Raw genomic sequence first — 26,581 nt, forward strand, 5'->3', positions numbered from 1 at the left:
CTGATTTTCCCTCGGACATCATCTTTGCCATGTCTTTTGTCAAGATGCTTCTTCCTACGCTTCCTTCAACACCATATACACCATTTTCTCATCCTCAAATGCTACAGAAACTTCCGATGCAGGTGATGTTATACGCAGATTTTAGAAACATCCTGCATGGGGAATTTTAATTCAGAAAACAGATCAAATATTAGCATCAAGGTAGGAATCAAACAACATAGACATTTAGAATCACCTTCTTTAGGCTAGAACGCTAGTATCTATGACCCCTTTGCATAATGTTGTACGCGGCAAGCATGACACATGGCGCCATCTGGGTAGCCCTACGAGAGCATAGTTTTGCCGAGTGTAGAAAACGGCAAAACTATGGTGCCATGTAGTATGGCCGTTAACTTGTCATTATGTCTGTGTCATTTGTTTGTTGAGTTCCTTGTGTTTTGCACTCGACAATATTCTTTGCAGGTGTCTACCGAGTGCCCGTGGAAAAGAAACCAGCAAAATAAACTTTGCCAGCAGGCGTCCAACATAGTCGTGTTTTCCTCTGTTAAAGAGCTAAATTTCTCTCCTATTTAGAGATAAAAAAACTATAATCAAATACCAAGCTTTGCAGCAAAAGCGACCTTGGAGCTTAGCCTCAGATGCAAGACACGCATATAATAACATAACGATTGCTATCAACACATGAAAATATCCATAGATGGGAGTCACGTTGGTGAAAATCTAAAAGATGGGATCAGAGTTAGACTGCAGCTACGTTACTCAGTTAATTAACAAAACTTCTATTAATAGAATTAAATATCACTCCCGTGTACAAATAAAATAATTCTAATCTAATATCTGGCTTTGCAACAAAAGAAACCTGAGAAATAAGTTCGTCGAGATTGGGGCTTCTAATGCAATCGTGACACAGAAGGATGATCGTGAGAGCCACATTGCCGAGTTTTTCTTTTTGCATTTGCCTAGTGCGTTTGGCACTCAGCAAAATTGGGAATTCCAGTAGTGAGCACGTATTGTGTCCTAATGTATATTTTCCATGTATAGAAATAGAAAGACTATGTAAATATACTTAAAAAATACTCTTCGCAACATGTATGGGCCAAAGTATATATATTATATAGGCCGGATTTTCTTCCTGTGTCTATTGATTGATAGAATTGTGAGGACCATTAAAAGTTTATATCCATCAATAGACATTTTAGTCAAGACAAATCTTATGGCCGTAGCAAAAAAATCTTCACAAAGAGAATTGGTTATCCAACATAAAGAGACAATGTGTATTGCAGGAGCAAAAGAGGGAACAAATAGTCTTGAAAAGCTATTGGTCGTAGCCTCAAACCATAAGTTTTGACGTACATGTAATTGACTTACTAAATCCAACAACTCGGCAGCCTTATTATAATCCTCTGTGAATTTATAAATTTAGAAGAAATAAATTAATAAGCTATAATGTAATGGCCGAAAATAGCAGGAGCATCAGTGTTATATATCTCGGGAAAGTTCTTCTAATAATTTTAAAGGATAATAGGCATAAAATAACTACATGCATTTATCCTCATTGACGAATTGGTCAAGACATTAAGAAGACGAACTGAACATATACATATGTTTTACTTGAGTGAAATATGTGGAAAATCTGAACAAATAATTTGGTTAAATGTACATATCAACACATCAGATCCAGTGCAAAGCAGGTAGCAGTGAGTGCACGTTATAGAAATTAAAAGGCTACATACCTGTACTTTTTAGGGCATCCATGTTGGATCGTCTTCCATAGGTAGATGATAGAATTATGCTCCGGTGCCTACATGTGTGCATAGCAGAAATGAAAATTTTGAAGTGCATCGTTCAATATGTCAAAGATAGAAATTAGAAGATTCTTTTTGTTGGAGTATGTTTTATATGGTGTTTCCAAATCAAGTACCACAACTGTATGTGTAGTTTACATGACACTGTGGTCACTAAAATATCATGAGATCTGAACAGAAGAAAAGGGGAAAACGCATCAGAATAAAGTAGGAATCACATCATCCACGAACAATTCTCAAGTATTACCTTGGGTACCACTATATTTTTTAATTATTGCCGACCCTAGAGAACATGTCATCCTTCAACTTTCAGACTGCACTTACATTTGTGATTAGTGGCAGCAATTAGATGGCAATTTAGCTGAATGAACACATGTGCAAAGGGAAGACCCCATCAGACCTGAATTCATCTAGTGACAATGAATATATGAGATCTGGAAGATACTAATGCTGAGTTGCATCAACCATAGAAGTAGACTTACAGTTAGTCTGATTTTAAGAAAAACATGAACAAACACATGTTCGGCCGGTGCGCCCTATGGGCCTATTGCACTATGTTTAACACCCTCCCATAATCACAACTTGGACATGTTGAGATTACGCTTAAATTCCTCAAAACTTCTTGTAGGCAAGGCCTTGGTAAACCCATCAGCAACTTGATCTTGAGAGTGAATAAACCGAACATCCAATTTCTTGGCAGCAACCCTTTCTCTGACAAAGTGAAAGTCTATTTCGATATGTTTAATTCGTGCATGAAAAACTGGATTAGCAGAAAGGTATGTAGCACCAAGGTTATCACACCATAAGCATGGAGCTTGTTTGTAGCGTATGCCAAGTTCCTTAAGCAGAGACTGAACCCAGATAATTTCAGCAGTAGCATTTGCTAGTGCCTTGTATTCTGCTTCTGTGCTGGATCTAGACACAGTAGCTTGCTTTCTAGCACACCAAGAAATCAGATTTGGACCAAAGAACACTGCAAAGCCACCAATTGATCGTCTGTCATCTAGACAGCCTGCCCAATCAGAGTCAGAGAATGCACTGACAAGTGTTGATGGTGACTTGCTGAAAGTTAGTCCAATGCTCAAAGTATTTTTAACATATCTAAGTATGTGTTTTGCAGCTGTCAAATGTACTGTAGTAGGTGCATGAAGGAACTGACATACTTTGTTCACAGCAAAAAAAATATCAGGCCTAGTCAAGGTTAAATATTGTAATGCACCAACCATACTTCTGTACCTGGTGCTATCCTCTTGGTTCAAGAGTTCTCCTTCTGACAAGGACAATTTTTCTGAGCTGGACAAAGGTGTCAATGCTGGCTTGCAACCTTTCAACCCTGATTTGGCTACAAGATCAGTTGCATACTTTTCTTGGGTAAGATAGAGGTCATTTCCTGCTCTCTTTACTTCAATACCAAGAAAATAATGCAGGTCTCCCAGATCCTTGAGAGCAAATTCAGAATTTAAATCTTTTAACAATCCTGTGACAGCCTCATCTGATGAACTTGTGACTATAATATCATCAACATATATGAGTACAAATATGGAGGTATTTGACTTATTATAAATAAATAATGAGGTGTCAAATTTGGAAGGAGCAAAACCAAGTGCCTGAAGTTTTGAGCTCAACCTGGAATACCATGCTCTGGGAGCTTGTTTTAATCCATACAAAGCCTTATCAAGCTTGCAAACGTGAAGGGGTTTACTTTTGTCCTCAAACCCAGGAGGTTGTCGCATGAACACTTCCTCTTCCAGAACACCATGGAGAAACGCGTTCTGTACATCTAGCTGACGGAGACTCCATCCCCTAGACATGGCAATAGACAAAACAAGGCGAATAGTGGCAGCCTTTACAACAGGACTAAATGTGTCCTCATAGTCTAAGCCATACCTTTGCTTAAAACCTTTCGCAACTAGTCTGGCTTTGTAGCGATCAATGGTTCCATCAGACTTCTTCTTTACTCTGAAAACCCATTTACAATCTATCACATTTTTACCTTTCCCTTGATGTGCAGAGACTAAATGCCAGGTTTTATTTTTTTCAAGCGCCTTGCACTCTTCTTCCATGGCCCTTTTTCATCGTGGATCATTCAAAGCTTCTGCTACAGTACGTGGAACAGTATCTGCATCATGTGTATTACAAGCATAGCCAAATTTTGCTATATGTTTGTAGTTTTTCGGTTGGATTACTCCCCTTTGAAGTCTGGTCCGAGATGGCGAAGAGGCAGGCACAGAAGATCCAGCGCCTGGATCAGCTGCAGATCCCGAAGACGACCTGTCGGGTGCGTCAGGCGCGGGTGACGAGGCGGGATCTTCTGCGGCCAAAGGGCGTGACGTACTGGAGGATGGCGGCACAAAGGATCCCGCAGCTGCGCCAGCCGCAGCGTCCGGCTCATGATGGGGCGATGATGAGTGGGCCCCCGCAGATGCGGCGCGGGACTCCACGCCTGGATCCTGCCGAGGCGCGCGCCGCGTGTAGTGACGCGGTTCGGGGCCGAACCGACCGGACGCAGGCGGCGCGTGGTCCACCCGTGCGGGCGCGCCGTGATTGGCCGGACCGCGGCTGTCGTGGCGTGGCGCGGGGCTCGGTGCAGATTCGTCTGTCCCGTCACGCTCGGATCCCGCGGCTGATGCGCCCCGATCCCGAGGCGGATCTGCCTCGATGGCGCTGCTGCTGCATCCAGGAGGCATAAAATGACAGTTTTGGCCAATTTCTTCAGCATTTTCTGTCCCATTTTTTTCTGCTTCATCACAAAACTCATCACCACCATTAGTAGGAGGATTAGTCAATAATTGATCATTAGTAGTAAAACCATCCCCATTATCAGAACCGGTGAGATGAGATGGAAGAAGAAGAATTTCCTTTTGAAGGAGAGCGCCGGCGTTTGGGTGGAGATGTGCAAAAGGAAAAACTGTCTCGTCGAACACAACATCACGGGATATATAGACACGACCCGTGGATACATCAAGGCACTTAACACCTTTATGTTGTGGACTATAACCATTGAAGACACATTGTTTTGACCGGAAAAGGAGCTTGCGATTGTTGTAGGGACGAAGATTTGGCCAGCACGCACAACCAAACACTTGGAGGGATTTGTAATCGGGTTTGGTGTGAAGAAGGCGTTCTACCGGAGTTTCATTGTTGATGACTCTACTAGGAAGAATATTAATAAGATGAACTGCGGTGAGAAAGGCTTCATCCCAGAATTTTAATGGCATAGAGGCAGCTGCAAGAAGAGCTAGACCTACTTCGACGATATGCCTGTGCTTACGCTCAGCAGAGCCGTTCTGCTGGTGAGCATGAGGGCACGATATGTGGTGAGATATGCCAATCTGTTGGAAGAAGGAATTGAGGTTTCTGTATTCCCCTCCCCAATCAGATTGGATAGCTAGAATTTTGCAGTTGAACTTTCTTTCTACAAGTGCTTGAAAGTTGTGAAAAACTTGAAACACATCAGATCTCTTTTTGAGGAGATAAATCCACGTGTACTTACTAAAATCATCGATGAAGCTTACATAATAAGTGTGGCGCCCAACTGAAGTTGGCGCGGGACCCCAAACATCAGAGAAAATGAGTTCAAGAGGCTTGGTAAAAACACTTGTAGATATAGGATAAGCTAACTGGTGACTTTTAGCACGCTGGCATGAGTCACAAATAGTTTCACAATCACGCTCACGAACAAACGGGAGCTTATTCTTTCTAAGTAATTTCTCAAGCAAAGGAAATGATGCATGCCCTAATCTATCGTGCCATCGTGTTGAAGACACTTTGGTGACACCATAGGCTTGTTTATTCAATCTCCTAAGCTCCGGAATCAACGGGTAGAGCCCTCGAACGCATCTACCTCGATAGAGGATTTTGCTCGTGACCTGATCCTTGATCAAAAAGAAAAACGAATGAAACTCAAGGAATACATGATTATCGAGAGCAATGCGATGAACGGAAAGGAGATTCTTTGATGCACTAGGGACATGCAAAAAAAATCTGAGACGAATATTTTTGTGGGGAGTTTTTATTACTGAATGACCAATATGACTAATGCTCATACCTTCTCCATTGGCGGTATGGACTTGGTCTTGCCCACGATACTTTTCGCGCATGGTCACCTTCTCCAACTCCCCTGTGATGTGATCTGTCGCGCCGCTGTCCACGTACCAGTTCGTGTCGATGCCGTAGGAGCCGTCGGCTGCCCCCGCAACCTTCTCATCTTGGGAAGATTCTTCATCTTCCTCGTAGCGGTACCAGCAGTCCCGCGCGGTGTGGCCTGGCTTGCCACAGATTTGGCAGCGCGGCATGTCGGGAGCAGCTCGTGGGCGGCCTCCGCGGCGACCCTTGTTGCTGTTGTTGTAGGGCCGACCGCCGCCACCGTTGCCGCTGCGTGGAGGAGGGTTGCCATCGCCGCCTGATGGCTTGCCCTTGGTGCGCTGCGGCCCACGATAGCGAGATGAGCTGCCACCGCCGCGTCCACCGCCACCGCGGCCGCGAGCAGCCGCGTTAGCAGAGGATTTGAAACCTCCACCGGACCCCGCCGAGCTGTAAAGGGCGAGACGCTGATCGAAGTTACTCATCTGGGCGTAGAGATCGTCGATGCTAATGGGCTCGGTGCGGGCGTCGTTGGCGGAGACGAGAGGTTGGTACTCCATGTCGAGGCCGGAGGTGATGTAGGAGATCAGCTCATCATCATCGATGGGCTTGCCGGCAGCTGCGAGCTCATCCGCCAGGGACCTCATGTGGGAGAAGTAGGCGGCTACCGACTGCGTCCCCTTCTGCACCGTGGAGAGTGCGACTCTGATGTTGTTGACGCGCGCCCTGGACTGCGACGAGAACATGTGGGCAAGGGCTGCCCAGAGCTCGTGCGGCGTGGCTATAGATGTGACCTGCACGAGGACTTCCTTGGTGAGGTTATTGAGCAAGTATCCAAGTACCTGCTGCCCTTCTCTAAACCAGATCGGATAGAGAGGGTTGGGTGTTTTCTCCTCCTTCCCGTCCTTGTCCTTCGTGATGATGAACTGGGCGGGCTGCGGCATCGTCCCGTCGACGTAGCCGAAGTAACCAGCACCTCTCAGCTGCGGCGTCACCTGGGCACGCCACAGAACATAGTTGGTGCGGGTAAGCTTCTCGGCGACCTGCCCCATGGAGGCGATCTGAGCGGAGCTTGAGGAGGACGACATGGCTGTGGTAGGTTTGCTAGATGTAGTGGATAGAGGAGGCTCTGATTACCATGTAAACGAGCGGAGAACGTCGTATCTCGTTAGAGGTGACGGTTGCGTGTTATATAGGCAGGGGCATCTCCCTGATAAGCATACAAAGTTGTTGGGATTACATCTTGAGAGACAAGGAAGATCTAGAGAGATAGAGAGATAAGAAGTTACAACAAGATGGACTCTATCTATCTAGCCAGGCCAGGTTCGGCCGGTGCGCCCTATGGGCCTATTGCACTATGTTTAACACAGCCAAATAGTTTGGCCCCACAATACCTGCCTCACCCATGCATAGCACATAGTTATCATGCACATTTAATGCCATTTTTTATTACCCCATAATCATTCATTACATTGAATTTATTCTGTAGGTGCCTCACATGCCCAAGACAACCTTTGTCGAAAAATAAGATGACCCATTTTAGAATTGAAATTGTAAACAATTCAGAGAATCAAAGAGGCCCTTTTTTGCAACAACTTTTAGAAGAATGATCCAATAATGCAGCAAATGCTCTAAACAGGAGTTCCAAATTATTACAGTTATGGAGCAAGCATATCCTATCCCAAACAAAGTGGTACTCTAGCCTTGCATTCTCCAAATAACAGTCTGAGATTGATATTTAAATCAGCGCTAGAATATCTCAAATAAAATCAACTCCAGCAAACCCTTTTGTTGTATATAATATTTCATCAATATTCAAAGAACGGATGTCTGAAAGATACTATTAAGGGTCTTGACAATAGTATTTTTTCTTTTGAAAACACTATATCTATTAATATGATTGACCTTATGTACCTTGAGGGTTACCCAGAATTAAGGCCATAAATTTGCTCACCTTAGATACCATGATGAAACATAGAATTAAGGACAAACTATTCTTTCTCATCCTTCTCCAAATGTCTGAGACATAAGATGTTAAACTGGATGCTTCAGAACTAATCAAAACATGTCATGAAGAACTGAAAACTTAATGCACAACACACATTTAATTCTGGGTTTGACACGATATAGTGTCTATCATCACCTGCATGCTTCAATATTTGTACAATCCATTGGGCTGCTACCTTACAGAAATTTGTTCTGTAATTTTCTTTTAGCTACCGGAATTGAATGTCTCATATTAACTCTTTTAAAATCACGTATAACTACACATGCATGTGCGTGCCTGTTATTGTACAAATATATCTTCCAGCAACTATGTTATGCCTTGTCATAGTTCTTGTGCTGTTGACCTGTTGTTATCTTCAGAATCCACCTCTTTCTGAAACTAAAATTGCTTTCACATTAACCACTCTAAACTAATTATGTTTTACTTCCCTGCTTTTCCCTCGGACATCATCTTTGACATGTCTTTTGTCAAGATGCTTCTTCCTACGCTTCCTTCAACACCATATACACCATTTTCTCATCCTCAAATGCTACAGAAACTTCCGATGCAGGTGATGTTATACGCAGATTTTAGAAACATCCTGCATGGGGAATTTTAATTCGGAAAACAGATCAAATATTAGCATCAAGGTAGGAATCAAGCAACATAGACATTTAGAATCACCTTCTTTAGGCTAGAACGCTAGTATCTATGACCCCTTTGCATAATGTTGTACGCGGCAAGCATGACACATGGCGCCATCTGGGTAGCCCTACGGGAGCATAGTTTTGCCGAGTGTAGAAAACGGCAAAACTATGGTGCCATGTAGTATGGCCGTTAACTTGTCATTATATCTGTGTCATTTGTTTGTTGAGTTCCTTGTGTTTTGCACTCGACAATATTCTTTGCAGGTGTCTACTGAGTGCCCGTGGAAAAGAAACCAGCAAAATAAACTTTGCCAGCAGGCGTCCAACATAGTCGTGTTTTCCTCTGTTAAAGAGCTAAATTTCTCTCCTATTTAGAGATAAAAAAACTATAATCAAATACCAAGCTTTGCAGCAAAAGCGACCTTGGAGCTTAGCCTCAGATGCAAGACACGCATATAATAACATAACGATTGCTATCAACACATGAAAATATCCATAGATGGGAGTCACGTTGGTGAAAATCTAAAAGATGGGATCAGAGTTAGACTGCAGCTACGTTACTCAGTTAATTAACAAAACTTCTATTAATAGAATTAAATATCACTCCCGTGTACAAATAAAATAATTCTAATCTAATATCTGGCTTTGCAACAAAAGAAACCTGAGAAATAAGTTCGTCGAGATTGGGGCTTCTAATGCAATCGTGACACAGAAGGATGATCGTGAGAGCCACATTGCCGAGTTTTTCTTTTTGCATTTGCCTAGTGCGTTTGGCACTCAGCAAAATTGGGAATTCCAGTAGTGAGCACGTATTGTGTCCTAATGTATATTTTCCATGTATAGAAATAGAAAGACTATGTAAATATACTTAAAAAATACTCTTCGCAACATGTATGGGCCAAAGTATATATATTATATAGGCCGGATTTTCTTCCTGTGTCTATTGATTGATAGAATTGTGAGGACCATTAAAAGTTTATATCCATCAATAGACATTTTAGTCAAGACAAATCTTATGGCCGTAGCAAAAAAATCTTCACAAAGAGAAAATGAGCACAAAGAGAATTGGTTATCCAACATAAAGAGACAATGTGTATTGCAGGAGCAAAAGAGGGAACAAATAGTCTTGAAAAGCTATTGGTCGTAGCCTCAAACCATAAGTTTTGACGTACATGTAATTGACTTACTAAATCCAACAACTCGGCAGCCTTATTATAATCCTCTGTGAATTTATAAATTTAGAAGAAATAAATTAATAAGCTATAATGTAATGGCCGAAAATAGCAGGAGCATCAGTGTTATATATCTCGGGAAAGTTCTTTTAATAATTTTAAAGGATAATAGGCATAAAATAACTACATGCATTTATCCTCATTGACGAATTGGTCAAGACATTAAGAAGACGAACTGAACATATACATATGTTTTACTTGAGTGAAATATGTGGAAAATCTGAACAAATAAGTTGGTTAAATGTACATATCAACACATCAGATCCAGTGCAAAGCAGGTAGCAGTGAGTGCACGTTATAGAAATTAAAAGGCTACATACCGGTACTTTTTAGGGCATCCATGTTGGATCGTCTTCCATAGGTAGATGATAGAATTATGCTCCAGTGCCTACATGTGTGCATAGCAGAAATGAAAATTTTGAAGTGCATCGTTCAATATGTCAAAGATAGAAATTAGAAGATTCTTTTTGTTGGAGTATGTTTTATATGGTGTTTCCAAATCAAGTACCACAACTGTATGTGTAGTTTACATGACATTGTGGTCACTAAAATATCATGAGATCTGAACAGAAGAAAATGGGAAAAGGCATCAGAATAAAGTAGAAATCACATCATCCACGAACAATTCTCAAGCATTACCTTGGGTACCACTATATTTTTTAATTATTGCCGACCCTAGAGAACATGTCATCCTTCAACTTTCAGACTGCACTTACATTTGTGATTAGTGGCAGCAATTAGATGGCAATTTAGCTGAATGAACACATGTGCAAAGGGAAGACCCCATCAGACCTGAATTCATCTAGTGACAATGAATATATGAGATCTGGAAGATACTAATGCTGAGTTGCATCAGCCATAGAAGTAGACTTACAATTAGTCTGATTTTAAGAAAAACATGAACAAACACATGTCTATGAGGTTAGGTGTTATCAAATTTCCAACTTCTAAGATAAAACAAAACGGAGATGATGTCACTTGGAAAATTGCGAGTCAATACTGCATGAGAGAAAGCTCTCGTGTCCTGGGTAAATGGATGATACTCGTGGTTGTACGCCTATCTAATTGGAGGGGTTGCAAGTGTGGGTGGAGCATGGCGGCGCACTTGGCAAAATCATGAAAATTTTCTTCCTGGTCCTCCAATTATTCTCTGATCATGCTCATAACACCTAGCTGCAATTTCTCAGTAAATGTCCAAATTCTAAATTTATGTTAAACTTTGAGAAATCATGATTCATCAAAATACAAATTGCGAAGATAAAGTTAAAATATAACAGATAATTATTAGAGTAAATCCCTAGCAGATCTAGCCAAATATGCTAGATTTAGCATCAGATAGCATAGCTTCGCTTGTTCGTGAGCAGACATGGTCATGCATCTGTTTCTGTAGTTACTCATGATGGGGAATCTTAAGAAGTGGTTCGCCTTACCAAAAAGCTCCTTTGATGCACGGAGTCCAGTGCTATGCTATAGCATATATAGTCCAGAGGTTTGAAGAAAGAAATTGTACTCTGTTGACGATTCTCAAACAAGGTGATGCGGTTTGAAATGGATGATTCTCAAAAGGAACGAACTCCACGTGCTCCACCAAGAATAAGAATCCTGCAAGAAATAAATAAAAAATAGAGCCGATACCGAATCTTACTTTTTCGAGCAGAATCTTACGATTCATATGGAGTGGCAGTGGCGAGTAAATTGGTCGTAAACTCGCGGCAAAGAAGTTGGAGGCAGCCCTTATTAGAATTAAAATTTTCAGTTGGCCTTCCCTTCATATCCGCGCTCCGCCGCACCCCACCCCACCCCACCACCGCCACCGCGGATCCATCTGACTCCCACCGGCCACCGCCACCTTTACCGCCACCGGATCCATCCAACTCCGGAGCGAGGATAGGGGCACCAGTGGAGGGGTTTCTTTCGCTCCTTTGTCTGTGGAACCGCTGGTAAGATCTGGCTACCTACTCTTCCCATCATTCTCCTTTCCATCCCTAACCCTAATCCCCACCTAGAATAAAAAAAATTCGAAGTCCATGGGAAGCTGCCTCAAACCGACTCTCTTTCTCTAACTAGTATCTTTTGCCTAAGGATCTAGGTAAGGACTTTTCTCTGTGTTTATTGAGTTTCTATCTTGTGGTTTGCCCTCTTTTTCTCTTAAATTTTCTAGATCTCAATCTGATGTATGTATCCATGTAGGTGTGCCAGTGATTGACCTGTTTTTTCTTGTGAGCTAGAGAATGGAGGTTCTCTCTAGTGAGGTAGAGAATTGAGTTGGCCTCCTCTTGGATTACTGTGTAGATTTTAAACCGGAGCTTATATGCCTCCTTGGATTATTCTGTAGGTTTTAGTTCTCGATCGTACTTAGAGGATGTTGAGTTTCCCTCTTGTCTTGTGAAGCACCAAGCTGTTGAACTAGCCCATCTCGTATCTTAAACTTGAAAATGTAGGAATTTTGGTGTGGCCTCCTTACTTTCATGTATTTTGTGTTGGAAGCCTTGTTGTAAAATTCTTTATTTTTTGACACTTAAGATATTGTTTTCTATTAAGGTTCAAAGATGTACCCATTTATCCATCAATTTTCCCTATAAGGTATTATCCCTTAGAATCTAATGGTCATGCCTTTGTGTTGCAACCAACTATGCCTCTCTAACTCCTCATCATGTAACTCATGATCTCAATCCCTATTTGAGACAGCATTAAAAGTAGTATTATAATCTTTTGTTCTCAAAGCATTGCTGTAAATTTGCTCCTTGTTTTGTTGTAAGCTATGATTATTGGTAAAGTTGAGGGATACTATCTTTTTCTTTTGGACATGTGGATACTATCAATTATTCATGAGCGAGTCTACTATTTCTCTAGTGTTTCTTCTCGTGCTAATATTTTAGTTGTGACTTCAAGATTCCTCGTAGTGTTTTAAGTTGTGTGATTGTTGCTGATTGACTCATTTGAATGTAACTTATGTTCTAGTAACTAACAACTAGTTCTGCATCCATTTGGTTCATCTGTGGTTCTTAGATTCCTTTTTTTGGGGGTTAATTTTGTTGCTTTTCCCTCTATCTCACAAGTTATGATGTTTGATGTTTGCCCAGGCACTTGATATGGATCAATCAATTGATATTCTTCTCGCAAATGCTTGTCAAGGAGATGACAACCTACGGTCAATAGCAGAAGGCAAACTAAAGCAGCTCCATGATCTTGACCTTTCCAACTTCCTCCTAGGTTTATCATCTCAGCTCTCGAGGGAGGAGACTCCAGAAGAGTCTAGCATACTTGCTGGTATCATCCTTAAGAACTCCTTGGACTCAGGGGAGCCTGCACTCGACGATCTAGGGAGTCGAAAATGGCTCAGCCTCGATCCATCTATCCAATCACAGATTAAGGAGAACTTGCTCCTGACTCTAGAATCCAATTGTGATTCAAGGCGCCGCTCATCAAAAATTATTGCAAAAGTTATTGCATGGGTTGCATGCATTGAGATACCAAGGAATCAATGGGAGGAGCTCATTGGCAAATTGGTGGGGAACATGTCAATGCCATCTTCTTCCCTAAAGCAAGCAACTCTAGAGGTGCTTGAGTATGTCTTCGAGGAGATCCCTTATGTTCTGAAGGAGGATCAAGTGGATGTTGTTCTCGCTAGTGTCATCAATGAAGTGAAAATGGAGGAGGGAGGAGAGCCAAGTTCTCAAGTTCGTCTCGCAGCTCTTAAAGCTCTACTCAACATTCTTAAGTTTATTGAGCTTGCTAAGCTTGAAGAGGAAAGTGGCAGCAGTTCTATAGTGGCTGCAGTTTGTGATGGTGCCTCTCGATCCAAGGAAACCAAGATCAAAGAGGCGGCATTTGAGTGTCTTGTTGTAGTTGCATCCAGATATCATACCAAATTATTACCCCACATGGAAATCATAGTGAGTCTTACAGTGGAAGCTTTGAAAGTGAAAGAAGATGAAGAATCACTCAGAGTCCAATGTATTGAGTTGTGGAACACTATTTGCCGAAAAGAGATTAATTGCCGAGAAGAAGAAGAAGAAGAAGAAGAAGGAGGAGGAGGAGGAGACTCTATCTTTATTGGTCATCTTTGTTCATTTGTTCAACCTCTCCTAGAAGCTTACTTGGAAAAAGAGAAAAACTTGGAAAAAGAGAAAAAAGAACAAGAAGTCATTTCCATGAGTGTAGAAGAAGAGGGAGAAGAAGAGGGAGATGATAATTTAGAGGACATGGACATTTCCGTGAGTGCAGAACAAGAGGGAGTAAACCTTGACGACATCTGGGAACAAGTGGAAGATGAGAGTGTGCAAGACATTTTCATGACATGCCTAGGCCTGGCCACTAGAACTATGAAGGATAAAGTTGTCCCCCTTGTGATGAAATTTGTTCACGAGAACATCAATGGGCCTAGTCGCATGATGGCCATTTATCCATTAGGTTTTATCCTTGAAGGTCCCTCTGTTAATCAACTTGCTCCTGTAGTTCCTTTATTGGTTCGCATGATGGAAGATCCTCAGGAAGGTGAAGGTGTAAGAGGGAGGGCTGCATGGATTCTTGGACGGGTGTTTGAGCTTGTGGGAGCAAATAGAATCATAAAAAATGAGGTGGTGGACTTTCCTAGGATCATGACTCTCTTAATAAAGATGAGCAAAGATGTCCCTCAAGTGTCCATTGAAGTGTATGGAGCTATATACTTTATTGCAAGAGGTTATAGAGAGGATGCAAAGTCCACGTCCAAGTCATCTGAGCTTACACCTTTTGTTAAGCCTCTTATTGATGCCCTACTTTCTGCTTCAGAACTTGTTAAGGAGACCCCTTTTAGGATTCCACCATGTGCATCTACTTATAAAGCATTGAGTGAGATCGTGAGAGTGAGCAACATTGAAGAACTAGAAATTAGTGATGCTCTTATTGGATTAATGTCTCAAATCTTCAGGAGGTTGAGCACTGTGGTTAAAGGTCATGGTGAAGCAATGTCATCAGATGAGAGGAAGAACTGTGGCCTTCTTGAGGTCTTGCATTGTGGTCTACTTGAACTCTCAATGAAGCAGCTGGGCAGGAGCAACTTCGAGGTGGAGGCAGCATTCACACTTAGGGACTCTGCTAGCTGTTTATTGCTCCTATTGTGTCGTGTCTTAACGAGTGACAATCCTACTGCACGTGATCGAGTAGCACTTGCCATTGGTGCTCTTGCTCATGCCATTGGTTGTCATTTTGGACAACACATGCCTATCCTCCTACAATATTTTAATGTGAAACGACTCTCTCCGGTTTACATAGGAGTGATGTGCAGTATCTGTCATATCTTGGGAAAAGAGGAAGAAGTGGTGCCATCCTGGGATCATATTATGGAAGTTCTGTACAAGGGTATCCAAGAATTGTCACTTCAACCGTCAATTTTATCAAGCTTTGGAGAGATTGCTGTTGCTATTGGTGACAAATTTGAGAAGTACGTGCCTCCAGTTTTGGAAAAGCTTAGAGAAGCTGAAGCTGCTCATTTGAAGTTAGGAGATGAGGATCATGGTAGCAAGGTTAGAGAGTCAATATTCAAGGCTTACCATGGCATGATGGAGGGCATAAATGACCCAAAGTGTGGGATGAAGGTAGGAATGGCTCTGTATGAATTTATTGAAGATGACCAGAGCAACACCAAGAGAAGGTAGATATGCCTTTTTCCTTTTTCTTTTTTTGGCTATAGTATGTACTTAGAGTTATATGTCATATAGTCATTAATTGATTATTTCCTTTTTTTAGGGATACAAGTGTGGCCATGGCAGGAGTTGATGCTTTGTCTCTACTACCTATGAGGGTGGGGGCTTGGTCAGAGCGATTAATTGTATTGATGAAAGAAGGGTTTATTAGTAGGCAGTGATGAGGAACTAAATTGTGATTTATTTTGGTACACCGAATTTGTATGACTGTTGATACTAGGTGTTGGTTGGAACCTCTCTGTCTATTATGGTTTTTAGTAAAGGACTAGTTCCCTTGGGACTCCCTTGCCCTTTTAGTCCTCCATCCCACAATGTATCCTTTTTCAAAGTTAGCTTGAAAAAAAGATCTTATTATATTGTGGGATGGAGAGATCTTAATTGTGTGTGAGATGAGCCCTAGGTCTTGTCAGCCTAAACCCTATGTCTTATTAGCCTAAAGCTAAAACTAAATGTGTGTAAACTTGCTTGATTGGAGCTGTGGAGCGTAAGAGGTAAAACTCTAATATTGGAGAAGGCGAAGTAGAGCGTAAAGCCTAAAACTCTTAACATTAGAGCGTAGAGGGCCCCGCTTGGATCACCGTATAACTTTCCATCTGCATTTTATACACTTGTAATTTACTTGCTCTCATAAAGAAACCGGTGGAATACGCGTAAGAGAATTCCCCTTCAAGGAGCTACTTGGGAAGCATACCCGTGTAGGCGTGTAGTTTCACTTCCATTCCCCTAGCACGACGCCATTTTGAACTCGGACGTCGCCGGCTGCGAGTTTGCGATCGATACGTCCCCTCAGCTTCCTCGTTTCAAGCTGTCCTTGGTTCCAAGTCAGGGCATGGATGGAAATTACTAATCCACTTCATCTTCCTGCCACGCCAAGAAAAAGTCAACGGAAGTTGTGCCCGAGCCATGGCGGCGAGGCCATGGACAAGAGCAACATATCCGGCGGGATCTCCAGGGCAACCTCGTCGTCTGTCTCACGCTCCGGTGTGCTCCAGCGACAGCTTCCAGCTCTGTTTGCGCATCTCATCTGTAGCTGCGCCCTCGCCTGCTTGTCGCTGGCAGGAGCTCCAGCAGCGTAGCGGCCAAGGACCCACGGGGCCCCGCGCCTAGCTCCGCGCCCCCACCGCCCCCCCCTCTCGAGCAGCGTAACAGCAATCTCTCCAAGGAGCTCATGGAACTTGATAATCTGAACCGCCCCCTCTGCCTAGCTCCGCCCCCCGTGCCTAGCCTAGTCCCGCCGGCGGCCACTCTGGCCCCGGGGTCCACCTCCCCGCACCCCATCGCGCTCCTCGGCGCCATGACCCCCTCCCCCCCCCGCCTCTAGTCTAGGCCGGACCCGCGAGCTTCGGTGGCTGGATGGGAGCCCCTCCCCGTCGCCTAGCCCGCACCGCCCGCCCCCTCCTACGCCATGGTGCTCGCCTCCCCGCCGCCCCTCCTCGCTGCCCCTCGGCCCGGCCCGCGCTCTGAGATACACCGCGTCTCTCCGATGGATGAGCCGGCCAGGGAGGAAGCAGAGGCCGCGTGGACCGCCGTCCAGGGTCGCCATGCGCGCCGCGAGGAGTGCCGTCCTCCGCCCCGCACACGTCGTCGTCGCCGCGACCAGGGTGAGCCTGCCCGGCGCACTAACGAGTGCCCGCGCTGCCTTGGCCGCTTGTGGCATCCGCGGTCTGAGTGTCGCCGTGACATCTGTTGCCGGCGTTGCCGCTTCTTCGGCCACGTCACGCGCTTCTGCACCACCCCGCGTTCCCCCCGGTCTTCCGGTTCTCCGTCGCCGAAGTGGCCGCGCCTGCGCTCCCTCTGGTCTTCTGGCACGAGCGTCGCCGGACCTAGCGGCCCCGCGCTCTCCGAGGCCGTGTCCGCGCCCTCCTCGCCCCTCCTGTCGGCGGGCAACTCGGCTGCCTCGCCCTCTAGGCCCGCTTCCTCCTCCTGTGCTGCGACGTCGTCCTCGCCTGCGTCGTCCTCCATGCCCCCCCGGCTGGCTCCAGCTCGCGTGGGACTGCTATCTCCCCCCTCTCCGACCACCCATCGCTCCGCCCAGCGGGAGCAGTCTGCTACCTCCCATGGTTTGCCGATATGGAGGCAGCCGACGACGAGCTCCAGTCTCTGTCGTTGCTAGCCGAGCTCGCCGGCAACAGCCGCGGTCTCTCTGTCGACCAGGTCTCCGCGGCCCTCCAGGCGCGCTTTGGCCTCCCGCTAGACAAATTCTCCGCTCACCGCCACCACCCGGGAGACTTCCTCATCCGCTTCCGCTCCTGCGATTCCCGAGTGCGCGTCGCAGCCACGAGTCTGCACTCCCCGTGTTTTCGGCTTCGCTTCACCCCGTGGAGCCCCATCGTCGGCGGCAAGCCGGTCTCCGTGTGCATGCGCGTTCTCATCGAGATTCGGGGCATCCCCGGCCATGCCTAGCACCGCGCCTCCGCCGACTTCCTGCTGGCCCCGTTCTGCCTCATCGAAGACCTCGCCTGTGACGCCCCCGATTCAATCATACACTAATCATGCACGCAAACGTGTACGATAAAGATCAGGGACTCATGAAAGATATCACAACACAACTTTAAAAACATAAATAAGTCATACAAGCATCATAATACAAGCCAGAGGCCTCGAGGGTTCGAATACAATTGCTCGATCATAGACGAGTTAGCGGAATCAACAATATATGAGTACAGACATAAGTTAAACAAGTTTGCCTTAAGAAGGCTAGCACAAACTGGGATACAGATCGAAAGAGGCGCAGGCCTCCTACCTTAGATCCTCCTAAACTACTTCTGGTCGTCGTCAGCGGCCTTCACGTAGTAGTAGGTACCTCCGGTATAGTAGGAGTCGTCGTCGACGGTAGCGTCTGGCTCCTGGGCTCCAACATCTGGTTGCGACAACCAGGTAGAATGAAAAGGGGGAAAAGAGGGAGAAAAGCAACCGTGAGTACTCATCCAAAGTACTCGCAAGCAAGGAGCTACACTACATATGCATGGGTATATGTGTAAAGGGCCATATCGATGGACTGAACTGCAGAATGCCAGAATAAGAGGGGGATAGCTAATCCCGTCGAAGACTACGCTTCTGGCCACCTCCATTTTGCAGCATGTAGAAGAGAGTAGATGGTAAGTTCACCAAGTAGCATCGCATAGCATAATCCTACCCGACGATCCCCTCCTTGTCGCCCTGTTAGAGAGCGATCACCGGGTTATATCTGGCACTTGGAAGGGTGTGTTTTATTAAGTATCCGGTTCTAGTTGTCATAAGGTCAAGGTACAACTCCGGGTCGTCCTTTTACCGAGGGACACGGCTATTTGAATAGATAAACTTCCCTGCAGGGGTGCACCACATAACCCAACACGCTCGATCCCATTTGGCCGGACACACTTTCCTGGGTCATGCCCGGCCTCAGAAGATCAACACGTCGCAGCCCTACCTAGGCACAACAGAGAGGTCAGCACGCCGGTCTAAATCCTATGGCACAGGGGTCTGGGCCCATCGCCCATTGCACACCTGCACGTTGCGTGGGCGGCCGGAAGCAGACCTAGCCTAGCAGGCATTCCAGTCCAATCCGGCGCGCGCCGCTCAGTCGCTGACGTCATGAAGGCTTCGGCTGATACCACGACGTCGAGTGCCCATAACTGTTCCCGCGTAGTTGGTTAGTGCGTATAGACCAAATGGCCAGACTTAGATCAAATACCAAGAACTCGTTAAGCGTGTTATTTTGAAGTAACCGCGGACGCCGACCAGGGCCAGGCCCACCTCTCTCCTAGGTGGTCTCAACCTGCCCTGTCGCTCCGCCTCAAAGTAACAGTCGGGGGCCGTCGGGAACCCAGGCCCACCTCTACCGGGATGGAGCCACCTGCCCCTTCAGCCCCATCTCTGAAAAGTATCATAAGTAATGTAACAGTATAAAGTATATAGCATATGCCCGTGATCACCTCCCGAGTGATCACGGTCCAGTAGTATAGCATGGCAGACGAACAAGAGTGTAGGGCCACTGATGGAACACTAGCATCCTATACTAAGCATTTAGGATTGCAAGTAAGGGTAACAACTGTAGCAACAATGACAGGCTATGCAGCAGAATAGGATTAACCGATAGCAGTAACATGCTACACTACTCTAATGCAAGCAGTAGAGAGAAGAATAGGCGATATCTGGTGATCATGGGGGGGCTTGCCTGGTTGTTCTGGCAAGTAGGAGGGGTCGTCAACACCGTAGTCGTACTGGGTAGCAGCGGCGTCGGTCTCGGGGTCTACGGAGAAGAAGAGGGGGAAGAAACGGTAAATACGGAGCAAACAAAGCATCACACAAAATATAACAAGGCAATACGCGGTGCCAGGGGTAATCTAACGCGGGGATAGGTGATACCGGCAAAGGGGGGAAACATCCGGAAAAGTATTCCCGGTGTTTCGCATTTTCGGACAGATGAAACGGAGGGGAAAATTTGCGTGTTCGATATGCTAGGGGTGTGTGGCGGACGAACGGGCTGTGTAATCGGATTCGTCTCATCGTTCTGAGCAACTTTCATCTACAAAGTTTTTCCATCCGAGCTACGATTTATTTTATATTAATTTTAAAAGATTTAATCGTTTTTAGAATTTACTTAATTATTTTAAATCAACATTATCTAGAATAGTGCATGCTGACATCATCATGCCATCAGCAGTCAACAGAGGTGTTGACTGGGTCCCTGACGTGTGGGTCCCGCATGTCATAGGTACAATAATCTAATTAACCTATTAATCAGTTTAATTAGTTAATTAGGTAACTAATGTTTTTAGTTTAATCAAACAAGATTAATTAAGTTAATTAATCAAGTTAATTAATTATTTAATTAGTTAACATTTTTATTTACTTATTATTTATATATTTATTTTTAAAATTCTTTTTTTATTAAACGTTCCAGGGGCTGGGCCCCATCACTACAACAAAAACCCTACTATAGCAACGCATACGTAGCAATGAACCAAGAACAAGCGTTGGGTTAAACAAACGGGGATCGCTAATGCGCGCGCGAGCGCTCCGACGCTCGATTTTCCGACCAGGCAACCTGTTCCCGATTAAGCAACTGTATCTGAACACATTATTGCTAATTAAAAAAAGGAACCCCACCCCATCACCCCGTTAAAATCAGGGGGGCATGATTAATTGAGGGATGGAAAGTTACGTGAGCCCAGCCGGAATTTCAGGGGTTGTTCTAGATTAAACGTGCATGCACGTATGGGTTAGTTGCATGGTCAATGGAATAGTGGGCCATCATTTGAATACATGAAAACAATGACTATGACTGATTTGGAAAGAGATAGAGCGTGTAGAAAGCTGAGTATGGCTGCGCGAAGGGGATCGCGCGTCGCGACGCTCGCCCGCGGAAGAGTCCTTTCGTAAACCCAACTTCCCACCTCCCCACGAAAGACCAACCTCCTGTAACCCACCTCCACCTTATTATGCGCACCCCTCCGTGAAAATATCAGCGATCCAAGCAATAAAAAAAAATCCCCACCACCTCTCTTTCCTGATTCACATCTCTCACCCGTGCTCCATGTCAACGACAACAATGATGCCGCCACCATCTCCGATTCCGCGCAGCTTCACTTTCACCGCCCCTCGCCGGCCCAGATTCCCTTCGCCGGACCAGCTTCCTCTCCTCCGGCGCGACGTCCTTCGCGCCCTTGCACGCGCCCCCACGGCAATCTTAGGCGCCACGGGTCATCGGCGCTCCTGCGCCTCCGGTTTGTCGGTCCACTAACCCCGCGTCTTCGAATGCGCGGCTGCGGGCTCGCGCTCCACGACACTACTCCGCCTCGGCGACCTCTACTCCGACGTCTATGGTTCAGTAAGGCATTTCTCCCCTCTGTTCTTACCCTTTCTGTCCTTCGCTGTCGTGGAGTCGTGGTTTGCGACTGGATACACTAACAACCGCAGCTACTCTCTCCCAGGTAGGCTGCCATGGTTGCCTACAGCTTACCCGACAACTCACCAAGACTCATCTCCCCCAAGAAGGTGATTGTTATCTTATCCCCAACAATCAGTTCCCTGTAATTTAAAAACATGGTGGCTTCTATAATTCCATCGGTATTTGGTGCCCCAACTTCTGCAATATTCCACTTGTTCCATGGATGGACCAATTAGGTACTAGATTGGAGCATGTCTGTCCCCTTACAATTCAATTGGTCCATGAATAGTGGTACTGCTGTACTTATGTCATGGCTAGTGATCCTCCTTTTTTTTCAGGAAACCAGTTCCTCTAATTTCTCATGCATGTTCTTGCTGCTGACCCTCAGTCTTAGTTGTGCAGACCACAATTGTGTTTGCACGTATGGTATCCATATGTACTTCTCTAGATGTCTATTGTACTCTAGAGTGCCAAATTATACTGCAGAACAAACTGTTTTTAGATGATTATTCACTAGTCTTGTTTAGATATCAATGCTTGCATCTTATGATGCTTGTTAGGAGAGAATTTAGTTGCCATGGAAACAGGGATGCTTGCGCATTATTTCTTCAATCCTTTGACAGTGATTCTTATATCAGAAGGATGCATCACCACGAAAATGCTTTGTGTGATGCCGCACTACATCTTTTATTCTCCACTAGTATGTGAATTTTAAGCGAAAAGTCCATTCTGCACCCGAGCTCATATGCTCCCGCATGAACAGTAAAATCGAAAAAAATTCAAAAAATTCCAATTTTTTTTGAGAGAAACATTGACAAAAATTCTAAGTGCCTGCAAAAATTCATCATGAAATCACATTCCTGTAAGGCGTGGCAAAAAAAACAAATTCAGTGCTTCAAAATGCGTTTGAAAGTAGCTTTTTCAGAGTACTGTTTTTGTTTTTTTTGCCACGCCTTCTAGGAATGTGATTTCATGACAGATTTTTGCAGGCACTTAGAACTTTTGTCAATGTTTCTCTCAAAAAAAAATTGGAATTTTTTAATTTTTTTTTCGATTTTACTGTTCACCCGAGCTCATTTGAGCTCGGGTGCAGATTAGCCGCGTCCAATTTTAAGCTGCTACTTAGTGAACTATGGTCTTGCAGGTTTACAGAAAATATCAAAGATTCAAAGATACAAAGCGCCTAGTCCCTTTTGAACCTCTGCGGCTCTGCCTAGCGCATATCCCCTGCATTGTTTCCCTATTGTCTTGTGCCATCCCCAGTTCTAGGCGTCCATCATCAATGATCTCCCCTCACTGGATAAGAATTTCGGTTAGTAATCAACAGTGCAGGGGCAGGGGTGGTGTCTCCTCAATGGGCCAAAAAATCGGAGGTTTGATGGCAGCTCCCTGACGCACAGTGGCAGTGCAGCGACTCTCAGATGCACAAGGGCGTCGCGGCGACTCCCAGACGTACAGTGGTTGTGCGGCCACCCCAGATGCACAATGGCGGCGCGGCGACTCCCAGATGCACAGCAGCAGAACGGCGGCTCTATAGTGATGGTACGTATTGTAGCATGGCCGATTAGCCATTTGCCTCATCCCATCCAATCCAGTCCCATAGCTTAGTCACGTAAGCTGATTTTCTTTTCATAGTTCTAATTTCACATTGATTCATCTCTGATTACTGGTTGGCACTTATTGTAGTTTTTTGCGGCTCTATGGGCTCATGTTTCTTGTATTTGTATTGATTAAATTTCCTTAGATGAGCTTTGCCTTATTCCTACGGTATAATGCAAGATACAGCAGCTAGAAGTTAAACGGATATTTCTAGGTGTAGTTGCAGCTATTTGTTTTGTCATATTACTAGGTGTAGTTGCGGCTATTTGTTTCGTACTACTATAGTTGTTCTGCGAGGGAGGAAAACTTGGATGCCTATACATGTATGAAACTGGCTACACAGTGTTCGACTTTGCGGCATTTTTTTTGTTGAAATTCAACTAATTACTATTGAAAAATTACCTTGCCAATTTGGACAGTAATCTTTTACTTGAAATACCGAACCATTTCCCCTAACAAAGTTTATTTGTTAATTAAATGTATTGGCAATACCAACGTCCGTCAATTTCTCCATATTTCAAGTTATCTTAGAGAGTTCATATTCAGAGAAGAACCATTTGGTTAGATCACCGTATCACTGGCAGCCGATCTACTGTGTGATTTGTAAGTGCATAAATTAAATTAAACTTCTCCGGTCTACCCAAGGTATTGGCTTATGGAGATGACAATCTGTCTATGGAGTAAATTTAATTTCAGTACGCATACATTTGAAATATTGGTGTTTGGTGATCTAAATTACCAATATATATTGCAGAATCTCGGGTTATAGAAACTGGATTGTTCCAGGCAGTGGCGACGCTACATAATGACTGCAATGTCAAATGACCACACAAGGTACAAGTTTGTCACTTGTGTTGTACTACATTCAAGTTTAGTTTATGTACATATATTCTAAATTTACAGCTGTGACATCAGAACTTATGACACTAAAAATTACTCCCTCTGATCCGAAACAAGTGTCACAGTTTTGCACTATGGCTAGTTCAACCTTAGTTCAAAACTGAGACACTTTTTATGGATCGGAGAGAGTAGAAGACTACTGGTGCCATGTTGGAATTGCTACGAGGTAGAAAATTTTAATTATACTTCTATATTGAATCAATTCTTCACCAGTTCAAAAGGAAATTTGATTATTAATAACACTCATGAATATTTTTCCTATCTATCATAGGCCTCTCTTTTTTCCCACCTAATTTGTATTAACTCTAACTAAATATAAGACCTTTTTTGCAGACGTCTTATATTTAGTTTCAGAGGTAGTACAAAATAGCACTTTTCTTGCATGTGAAAAGAGCCATAATGCTTCTGTGAGACAAGACTTTTTGTGGCTAGATTAGGTAAAACAATTTGTGAAATACTGTATGCGTGCCTTACATTGCCTCGCTTCCTATAAAATAGTCAGCAAGGGGAAACTTAATTATGGAATGAGCTTAGTTAGTTAAGTAAGGTACAATGTCTTTTCAGCTATAGATGTGATACTTGCCAAATCACTAGTCTAGGTTTCTGGTTGGAACATATCACACCATCTTCACTCATGCTATTGCCGACCAGTCACATAAGTTTATTTGATATCATTAGATATGTATTGTAGAATTTAAATAATGATGACTGAAATATGTCCTGCTTTGTGAAATGATACCTAATTATGGTTGCTGTTTGTATGTTTTCAAACAATCTGTGGTTACCAAACTAATGAACTGTAGTTTTGCTTCAGTAGAGGTACATGCAGTGCGAGTAGATGCAACATTAGCAAAATCTGCAAATGTAGTTCATTTGTTGCTCTATATTTTGCTAATCTTTTAACCTACTGATCTCATTTCTTTATTGTTGTAGATTGCTAACATAAGTTGATGATGCATAGCTCAGATGTTGATTGCAAGGTCAGATGTTGGTAGCAAGGTCAAGAATGGGGCTGCTACTAGATAGTCTTACCTTATGTTTTAGGATGTCATTTCCAATGTCCATGTTTTAGGCGTTGATTGAAACGTCCATAACTTGGCTACTAGTATCACATCTTGTAATCTTTGGATCCTGTTCTAGTATCACATCTTGTATACTTTGAACCATGCTCTTTGTAATACAACATAGTAAATTTAATATATGAGACCAATCCTTTTTTATATTGTGTCTCCTATGTACTATCACCATTGGTCTTTTCATTATGGCTGGCAATATATAAAACAACATTACTTGATGTGATATGTGGGACTGCAACGCATATGATGTGTTGTTGGGCTATAACCCTATATGTTGCTAAATTGCAACGCTTCTTCACACTATTTACCAATGCATGAATATACGTTGTTGCAGACCCTTCCAACGCCGCCAAGGCAACGCATATTAATCCGTTGGTGTAGACCTTAGCAACACATATATGGACATACGACAACACATTGATGCGTTGCTGAAGGGGGGTTCCTGTTGTAGTGCATGTGTCATTGGCACTGGGCCAAAGCGGGCGCAGGGTGGCGGTTACGGGCGTGGCCCGATTGGGCGCACGGCGGCCGTGGCCATGGCCAAAGCAGTGGCGCGGCGAGGCTAGGCGGGCAGCACGGTGGAGCACGCGCGTGGGACGAGCTCCGGCGCCCAGCGGCGTCGCGCGCGAGCACGGAGTGGCTGCGGGTGGAAGCGGGCGCAGTCGCGGGCGGCAGCGAGCATCGTCGGGCCATGTAGGGAGGAGGCCAGGGTGTGTGGGGCACGGACGGAGCGCAGCCGTGGACGCGGTGACCGCGGTAGCGAGCGGGGGCTCAACGACGGGAGAGAGAGGGAGTGAGGAGGGGAGGCGGCGGCTCACAGGGGTGCTGCAGGGGTTCGGGCAGCGGGGGTCGAGGAGGTGGACGGGGACGACCGGGCGATGGGGAGGAGATCCGGCGACGAGCGTCGGCGGAGCGGCTCCAGGCGGCAGGGGGCGTGCGGCAGGGGCGGCGCCGGTGATGAAGCTGCAACCAACATGGGGCCGTTGGCGGCGGCGGCGCGGGGCGGCGGCCTGCTGGCGGTCGCCGGTGACGGAGGGAGGCGGGGCACCGATGCACGCGAGGGGATCGGGCGCGGGGAGCTCCTCTCCCCGGCATGATGCGTGCGTGCGTGTGTGTGTGTGTGTGTGGTGTGGTGGCGGCGGGTGAGGGAGACGAGGGGGGAGGTGGGGATCGTGAGGGGAGTGGGGCGTTCGGGGGTTAGGTCACGAGGGAGGGGCCATATAGGCCAGGAGAGGTGCGGCTGGGCCGGCCCGATTGGCCCCGAGGCCATCTGGGCCATGGCCCAGCGAGGGGGGGGGGGTGTTCTTTTTTCTGTATTTTGTTTTTCTTAATTTTTCTTTTACCGTTTTACTTTTAGTTTCTCTTTATTTATTTTTTTATAATTATGATCTTAGTTCCTAAAAATAGTATTACTACTTATTCTAATGCCACTATACCTTGGGCACCAAACTTAATTAGTTTAATATGTTATATTTTATAAAGGGCATTTAATTATTGGTTTTGGCTTCTGTTCTATTTAATTCGGAGTATTCAAACATTTCACAACAATGTGGTTTCACCACCATAATCATCTATGATTTATTTGCTACAATTTGAACATTTTCTATTTGACAATTGAAAACTTTAATTCTTTGACTTTTTTTTTGAATTTGGATTTTGAATCGGTTTTGAACTAACGCGAGATTAGCAACAG

At 44.8% G+C, this 26,581-nt stretch overlaps 1 protein-coding gene, 2 long non-coding RNA genes and 1 other non-coding gene across 8 annotated transcripts; 2 read left to right on the forward strand and 2 right to left on the reverse strand.

Annotated features, from left to right (window-relative positions):
- Window positions 1–6,357: 6,357 nt before the first annotated feature.
- Window positions 6,358–6,496, reverse strand: LOC120975107 (small nucleolar RNA Z247). The gene has a single exon (XR_005770944.1). It is a non-coding gene; the product is annotated as a small nucleolar RNA Z247 (small nucleolar RNA).
- Window positions 6,497–11,541: 5,045 nt separating this feature from the next.
- Window positions 11,542–15,717, forward strand: LOC109758029 (importin subunit beta-1-like). 4 transcript variants are annotated; one of them, XM_045233140.2, is made up of 4 exons: window positions 11,542–11,694; window positions 11,945–12,006; window positions 12,838–15,389; window positions 15,485–15,717. In XM_045233140.2, exons 2-4 carry the CDS (start codon window positions 11,986–11,988, stop codon window positions 15,600–15,602), a joined length of 2,691 nt encoding a protein of 896 aa, XP_045089075.1. In that variant the 5' UTR covers window positions 11,542–11,694; window positions 11,945–11,985; the 3' UTR covers window positions 15,603–15,717. The 4 variants fall into 4 exon arrangements, with proteins under 4 accessions (XP_045089075.1, XP_020172462.2, XP_045089077.1 ...); XM_045233141.1 differs by lacking the exon at window positions 11,542–11,694 and adding an exon at window positions 11,707–11,843; XM_020316873.4 differs by lacking the exon at window positions 11,945–12,006.
- Window positions 15,718–17,991: 2,274 nt separating this feature from the next.
- LOC141042050 (uncharacterized) lies at window positions 17,992–26,055 on the reverse strand. The gene is made up of 2 exons (XR_012203858.1): window positions 25,707–26,055; window positions 17,992–19,672 (listed from the first exon to the last, which is right to left on the reverse strand). It is a non-coding gene; the product is annotated as an uncharacterized lncRNA (long non-coding RNA).
- Window positions 20,802–25,032, forward strand: LOC109758025 (uncharacterized). 2 transcript variants are annotated; one of them, XR_012202980.1, is made up of 5 exons: window positions 20,802–21,253; window positions 21,357–21,420; window positions 22,458–22,855; window positions 23,667–23,978; window positions 24,746–25,032. It is a non-coding gene; the product is annotated as an uncharacterized lncRNA (long non-coding RNA). The 2 variants fall into 2 exon arrangements; XR_002231709.4 differs by having other exon boundaries at window positions 20,829–21,253; window positions 23,667–23,746.
- Window positions 26,056–26,581: the final 526 nt, after the last annotated feature.

Source organism: Aegilops tauschii, chromosome 2, assembly GCF_002575655.3.
Source record: "Aegilops tauschii subsp. strangulata cultivar AL8/78 chromosome 2, Aet v6.0, whole genome shotgun sequence".
In the NCBI taxonomy this organism is placed as follows: Eukaryota; Viridiplantae; Streptophyta; class Magnoliopsida; order Poales; family Poaceae; genus Aegilops; species Aegilops tauschii.

Excerpts from the sequence above, each read along its gene's own strand:
- LOC109758029 (XM_045233140.2), top strand. The coding sequence starts at position 11,986 with ATGGAGGTTCTCTCTAGTGAG. Across the intron at positions 12,007-12,837 it reads TGGAGGTTCTCTCTAGTGAG|GCACTTGATATGGATCAATC; the intron begins GTAGAGAATTGA and ends ATGTTTGCCCAG. Across the intron at positions 15,390-15,484 it reads CAGAGCAACACCAAGAGAAG|GGATACAAGTGTGGCCATGG; the intron begins GTAGATATGCCT and ends TCCTTTTTTTAG.